The 7,203-nt window shown below is 35.9% G+C and overlaps 1 protein-coding gene across 3 annotated transcripts; it reads left to right on the top strand.

The window, feature by feature from the left end:
* Positions 1–297: 297 nt before the first annotated feature.
* LOC110939758 (polyubiquitin 9-like) lies at positions 298–6,735 on the top strand. Of its 3 annotated transcripts, none has more exons than XM_022181319.2 (3): positions 298–456; positions 5,409–5,570; positions 5,702–6,735. In XM_022181319.2, the coding sequence occupies exons 2-3, from the start codon at positions 5,409–5,411 to the stop codon at positions 6,599–6,601; spliced, it is 1,062 nt and encodes a 353-aa protein (XP_022037011.2). In that variant the 5' UTR covers positions 298–456; the 3' UTR covers positions 6,602–6,735. The 3 variants fall into 3 exon arrangements, with proteins under 3 accessions (XP_022037011.2, XP_022037013.2, XP_022037012.2); XM_022181321.2 differs by lacking the exon at positions 298–456 and adding an exon at positions 4,375–4,595; XM_022181320.2 differs by lacking the exon at positions 298–456 and adding an exon at positions 4,613–5,173.
* The last annotated feature ends 468 nt before the right edge of the window (positions 6,736–7,203 follow it).

Below are 7,203 nucleotides of genomic sequence, written 5' to 3'. Positions count from 1 at the left end.
AAGATGACACCGAAGAATAAATTTATTTTTTAGGTGTAATTTTTTTTTTAGGTGTAATTTTTTTTTTAGTGTAACTTTTTTTTTTTATTTTTAATGTAGTGTTTTTTATTTAATGAAATGTTTTTTATTTTATAAAACTTAAAAATTATTTAAAAAATAGAAAATTAAATTAATTGAGTAATGATTACACAGGGGCTTTATGACTACGGCCCCAAATTGCATAAAGCCCCATAAAGCCCCTTTGCTGACGTGGCATGCCACATGGCGCATAACGCCCCTTTGAGGGCTTTATGACTACACATGGTCTAAGGTTTGTTAAAAAGCTTGGCCAAACACCCCTAAAAGGATTAGGGTTTTGCCATTGTTGTTCAGCCCCTGCTCTCTCAATCGGACTTTCGTACTCATTGCCGGCCGCCGTCACCCTCTTCCTGGTCTACGGTCACCGTCGCTGAAAAGGTATGTTTTTCTTGATTTATTTGCAGGTTGTTCAATGTACGTTCTTCCTTATTGTTCGTTCTCTCGTAAACAATTCGATTCCCTCGTTCTTCTCCGGTATACAATCTGATTCGTTGGTTGTATTATGTGTTGAATTGTTTGAGAAAACCTAATAAAACAAAGTAGGATGTAATATGCTCTTCTAGATTTAACAAGTGGGCATCAGTTCTATTATTATTATTATTATTATTATTATTATTATTATTATTATTATTATTATTATTATTATTATTATTATTATTATTATTATTATTATTATTATTATTATTATTATTATTATTATTATTATTACCATATTATAAATTACCAATATATTTGTGTTTAGTAGATTTATACTTTAAGCTTTGGGGAGTTTTCAAAAAAAATTGGTTTTCCAAAAAGAAAGTTAATATTATTATATATTTTCAATTTGTTTAGCATATTATAAATTACCAATATGTTGGTGTTTAGTAGACTTATACTTTAAGCTTTGGGGAGTTTCCAAAAAAATGGTTTTCCAAAAAAAAAATTAATATTATTATATATTATCAATTTGTAATAGGTGTAGGCTTCATAATTTTGTAACATGTGTTTTATCTTTATTTCATGCATTATCACTTGTACAACATGTTTTTTTCTCTATTAGACTCTCACTATTAAAAAACTGTTTTGTTTATATTAATAAGTTGCATGCATCCATTTATATACTATTAATTGGTAACATCGTTAGGCATTAAAACTTGTATTTTTAGCTTATAAAGTTGGAAATTGCTTTATGATAAAACCATGTACTATAGTATTTATTTATTTATATACTATTAATTGGTAACATTGTTAGGTAGGGATGAGCTCGGTACCCATTCGGTACCGGTACTAAAAAACGAGAAAAGTGGGTACTGGTACCAAATACACCGGCCGTAACATGGAGCTCATGTGTAATGTTTAGGGGCTGTTTGGTAACTTTTGAATGGTTAAGTGATGAATCAGTAAGAGGTCTGAACTATTAAATAATTAAGCAGTATGAGGTCTGAATTATTAAGAGACAGTATAATGCTTAATCGTTCAAAGGCAAATGTCTGACCAATTCAGATTAAAGGTCTTAACCATTGAGACTCAGTATAATAATTAATCACTCAGATGCAAATGTCTGAACCATTCAGATGCAAATGTCTGAAACATTCAGATATTTACTCACGAAACAAACAGTATGAATCATTAGTGTTGAACCAGTAAGAGGTCTGAACCATTCAGACCCTCATTAAGAGGGAAATAAACAGCCCCTTAATAATTAACTAACCCATGCTGGCTGAATTTGTAAGCCCCGACCGCAACGCGGCGGGGTCTTATATCTAGTTATTATTATTAGAGTTAATTATTGTTTTCGTCCCTGTGGTTTGTCAAAAATCACTATTTCAGTCCATTAGTTTAAAAATTGCGATTTCAGTCCCTGTGGTTTTACTTTCGTAACCATTTCAGTCCACCTCGTAACCATTTCAGTCTCTATACTAACAGAATAAATGGATTGAAATGGTTACGAAAGTAAAACCACAGGGACTGAAATGGTTACGAAAGTGAAACCATAGGGACTGAAATCGCAATTTTTAAACTAATGGACTGAAATAGTGATTTTTGACAAACCAGAGGGACGAAAATAGTAATTAACTCTTATTATTATTATTATTATTATTATTTTTCTTTAATTTTCTTTTCTAATCGGTGCATCGTTGGATCACAAACTGAATTCTAGATTGTTTATTTTTTATTTATTGTATAAAAATATATTCTTACTTTAGCGTTTAGGTTAGGTATTGATTACTTGTAGGTGACTTGTTTATGGATTATTGGTCTCGCAATGTTTTCAAATGATGAAAAATGATAAGGAACTAATTGGGTAGTTCTTTTTATCCGCCGTTTACCAGAGGTTACCGAAAAAAAGTATTATATAACAGTAGACAAAGAATGCTTCAAAAATGTCGCACCCCATGAAAAAATTTCTGGGTCGGCCGCCACTGCGAAGGATGACGGGGAAAACCGGCAGCAGCGGTTGGGACCAGTGATGTTCCCTGCTTCTCTTTCTCTCTGCTCGACTACGAGTTTTTGCTCCACTCCTTCTTCTCTGTTACCCCATTTCTCACCGACACAGACCTCCGTCACCATCTCTCCTTCACCCATTCTCTGACAGTGGCAAAAGTAGAGAGATATACACGCCGCGCCTGGAATATATATACATGTATATTTTTGGTTGTGTTCACATTGGTTCTCGCAATAAAGGGTGATTCCTAACGGATCCTTCTCCTATATATATATATATATATATATATATATATATATATATATATATATATATATATATATATATATATATATATATTGTGTGAGGTTCATCGGGGAACACTAAAAAAGTGGTGAACAGTGGGGAACCGACTCAAACGAACTCCGATGATTGGAATCATTCTAGCGGCGTTGGAACCGGCTCGTCGAACCCTAACTAGGATCTCTTAACCCTAAACACTAAATCATAACCCCTAAACCCTAAATATATTAGGGTTTGGCTTTTAGGGTTTAGGGTTTAGGTTTAGGGTTTAAGGTTTAGGTTTAGGGTTTAGGTTTAGTGTTTAGGGTTTAGCTTTAGGTTTAGCTTTAGGGTTTAGCTTTTAGGGGTTATAGTTTAGATTTTACGGTTTAGCTTAGGTTTTAGTCTTATTTTTTTAGCTCTCGAGTTTAGAGTTTAGGAGTTAGGATTTAGAGTTTAGGGTTAAGAGATTTTAGTTAGGGTTCGACGAGCCTGTTCCAACGCCGCTGGAATGAGTCCAATCGGAGTTCGTTTGAGTCGGTTCCCCACTGTTCACCACTTTTTTAGTGTTCCCCAACGAACCTTCCCCTATATATATATATATATATATATATATATATATATATATATATATACCACACATCCAAATTTCTTTTATTTACCATACTTTCGCACAACAACAAAAATATAAATAGACCTTTATTAAAGAATAGGGAAAACTAAACCAAATCCAGTGTAGATAACATTATCAAATAATAAGAATGATCTAAATTCAAAGAATTAGCAAGAAGATAACACCGCCTAGCAATAGAGAGCCCTGGCGGAACAGCGGAACGATTATACTTATCATTTAGAATCAACAACATCGAATAACCTAAGCAAAAAACAGAAAAAAACTCAAGAACATGAATTTATGGCAGTGAATAACAATGATAAAAACTAATAAAAGAGTGAATTTCAAGTTTTATCCTTTATCTTTAAGCCACTTTGCAAGTTTTGTCCTTTATGTTTAAATTTGACGAGTTTTGTCCTTTATGTTTAAAAATCAAGCACGTTTTGTCCTTTATGCTTGATTTTTAAGGACAAAACGTGCTTGATTTTTTAAACATAAAGGACAAAACGTGTTTGATTTTTAAACATAAAGGGTAAAACGTGCTTGATTTTTAAACATAAAGGACAAAACTCGTCAAATTTAAACATAAAGGACAAAACTTGCAAAGTGGCCTAAAGATAAAGGACAAAACTTGAAATTCACTCCTAATAAAACTACCACAACTGTACTAAGACCTCTGCACCAGTCCACTCCTTTCCTTGGTTTAAAAAAGCGAGCTTAAGGCGCTTAAGGCGTGAGGCGCCCATAAAAACGCTTTTTTTCACATAAAGCGCTAAAGTACATGAGGCGCTATGAAGCGGGCTTAAAGCGCTAGTATTTCGAGGCGTTAGGCGGCTGAGGCGCCATTCTGGGCTGGTTTTATAATTAAAAAGCCCACCAACATGGGCCTAATTTAAAGAATATATACCCAAGAAAAAAGCCCACCTGCAACCTGCTTTTAAAAACAGATTCTATTAAGTCTAAACCCTAAAAAAAAATCACGCTGGCTGCTGCTTCTTCTTCTTCTTCACGCTGCTGCTGCTGCTGCTGCCTGCTTCTTCTATATTGCTGCCTGCTTCTTCTTCATTGCTGCCTGCTTCTTCTTCACGCTGCTGCTGCTGTCTGCAACTTGATTTCTGTTTAGAAATCATAATGGCCTCAGGATCAAACAACACTACTGCTGCCTCGGAAAAGTCCTTCTCATCGGAAAAGACTATTTTTATGTTTATGTTTTAAGTGTGTTTCGACTTTAATTTATGTTTTAACTATGTTTTTTATGTGTTAAGTGTGTTTTTTAATCATGTTTTTGTGTTTATTATTGATTAACAAGTAGAATAGGTCATATTGATGTGCACAATATTTTTTTTAAATTTTTTTTTAATTTTGAGCGCTTCGTATACGTGAAGCTCTCGCTTCGCGCTTGAAGCTTCGCTTAAAGCTTTTGGAACCAAAACGCTTCGGAGCGCTTCGCGCTTTTTTAAACCAAGCTCCTTTCACCATTCAACATCCTCATCTTCAAAACAACACAGGCTGAAGAAAACAGGGAGGAAGCGATGATGCAGAACTTAAAAAAAGAAGGGCGGTGGTGAGCCACGTAGGCTGGCTTTTAAAAGGGAGAAAAACACAGTAAAAAAACAACGCACAGATTCAAACCCGGAATACGACAAACAAAAAAAGGCCCCCTACACCAGTGAATCACCACAGCTGTCCTAAACGCAACCGAAAACAATAAGTTTTAAAGACAAACAAAAAGTGCGAAATGAATAAAAAACAGCCAACAGCAGGTGGACAGGTGTCCACCTACTGTTTCCAAGGTTTGTTATTTAATAGATTGATAATGATAATGATAATGATAATGATGATGATAATAATATTGGTGTTTATAAAGTACCTTTTAGTAAGAAAAGTAAAGTGTAACATGTTAATCACGATTCATGAGTATGCTAGTGCGAAATCACTTGACGAATAGTATTTATGTGTGTTGATTGATAAGATATTTGGGTAATTATATATATATATCCTATTTTTGATGTTTCTTTGTTTGTACAGATGATGCAGCTGATCATGAGGACCACCACATGTGAGAGCATCTTTTTGGATGTTGTGGGCTCGGACACGTTTGATAATGTTATGGCGAAGATGAAGGAAATGGCGCACAAGTGCAGCTTTGACTACTGTTTGTGCCTTCCTTCCAATTCCCTCATCGCAGAGGTGCAGATTTGTGTTCATTCTTGTTGATTACTTGTTTAGTTTGATGCTGAAACGAGATCTCGCAATGCTTCCTGTTATACATCATAATTAGCTTGATAAGATATCTATTCTTTCTTTCTTTCTTTCTACAGATGCTGCTGTGCATCAGGACCACAACAGGTAAGACGTTCGTCTTGAAGGTTGTGGGCTTGGACACGTTTGATCTTGTTAAGGCGAAGATCGACGACATTTGCAGCGTCGACAACCATGACCTCCATTGGGAACTCATCCCTAAACCTAAGGGTTGGTGGTGGGGGGGAATGCCGATATTTGTGCGTATTCTCAATGGAAAAACCTTCACTTTGTCTATCCAATCGGACCAGAAAATCTCCAGCTTGCAGTACCAGATCATGAAAAAAGAAGATATTCCCGGGTACAGGCAGAAGCTATTCCTGGCCGGAATGAGTCTGCAGGTGGGAGACCATACGCTGGCACACTACAACATTGTTGCGGGTTCCACCCTGGATCTTGTGGTGAATGAAAAGGGAGTGGCGCTAAACACAGAGATTTATGTAGTGACCGCCAGTGGAAAGGTCCCTGTGGTGGTTAATTACGACCTCTTGATCAAAGACGTGAAAAACTTGATTGAAGATAAGGTTCACATTCCCCTGAAGCAGCATAGGCTGGTCTATGATGGAGAGGAGCTTGACGACGGCCGCCTCCTGCGAACTTACAACTTCCAGGAGAAGGGCCCCTTCAGGCTTGTGATCAATGACACATCCATGGAGATGGAGACAAGGGTGTCGATGAGGATTCAGATCCAGGTTTCCGCCACTAAGAAGACCATCCACCTAGATGTGGGAAGCACAGACACCATTCACGATGTGAAAGCCAAGATTCAGGCCCAGGAACACATTCCTACGGGTCAGCAGGTTCTGTTTTTGCACAATAGGAGGCTATACGTGGACACCTTTACCCTTGAAGACTACTCTATCGACAACGGATCCACCCTCTATCTTGCTCAAGTTCTTGGTGAGACGCTTCTCACTTAGGATGTAAAAGTTATGTCCTCACAAACTTTGACCATTGCCCCTTTATGGTTTAGTCAAGGATTTGGATTTGCTAACTTAATACTTAATCAATGGATGAATATTTATTAACTTGTGAAGTTTATTGCTTTTCGATCTTTGAGTATTTGCATTTTTCATTGGTAAATTTCAATTAAAATACCGGTGGTGTTGATTTTAGTCAACAAGTTTTCACTATTTTATCATTATTATTAATATTAATTTATTAGAGCACATTCAATTGGTCAAACGATCTCATCTACTCACTAAGTCAAGCACTGTGAAGTGAGTGAACTGATATAATCCACTAAGACTAAAGGGTATGGTTCGGCTCATCCCCGTGGGGATGAGCCTCCACGTAGGCGTCACGTAGGCGGCTCGTGGGGATGAGCCTCCATGAAGGATGGAGGATGGGGCCCCACCTCATTATTTTATAATTTTCTAAGTTTTAATTTAATAACCTAAGTTAATAAAAACTTTATAAAAATTAAAAAATACAACATAAAACAATATAAATAATTTCATTTCATAATATAAAAAAAATTACATTTCCTAAAAAAACAAAAAATAAAAATAAAAAATTACAT

Source organism: Helianthus annuus, chromosome 5, assembly GCF_002127325.2.
Source record: "Helianthus annuus cultivar XRQ/B chromosome 5, HanXRQr2.0-SUNRISE, whole genome shotgun sequence".
Classification (NCBI taxonomy): domain Eukaryota; kingdom Viridiplantae; phylum Streptophyta; class Magnoliopsida; order Asterales; family Asteraceae; genus Helianthus; species Helianthus annuus.
Note: the sequence above shows the minus strand (reverse complement) of the source record. Positions and strands in the feature narration are given on the sequence as shown.

What these genes read in the sequence shown, in the direction of transcription:
- LOC110939758 (XM_022181319.2), top strand. Translation starts at nt 5,409, where the DNA reads ATGATGCAGCTGATCATGAGGACCACCACATGTGAGAGCATCTTTTTG. An exon ending in CCAATTCCCTCATCGCAGAG is followed by an intron (nt 5,571 to 5,701) that starts GTGCAGATTTGT and finishes TTCTTTCTACAG; the next exon opens with ATGCTGCTGTGCATCAGGAC.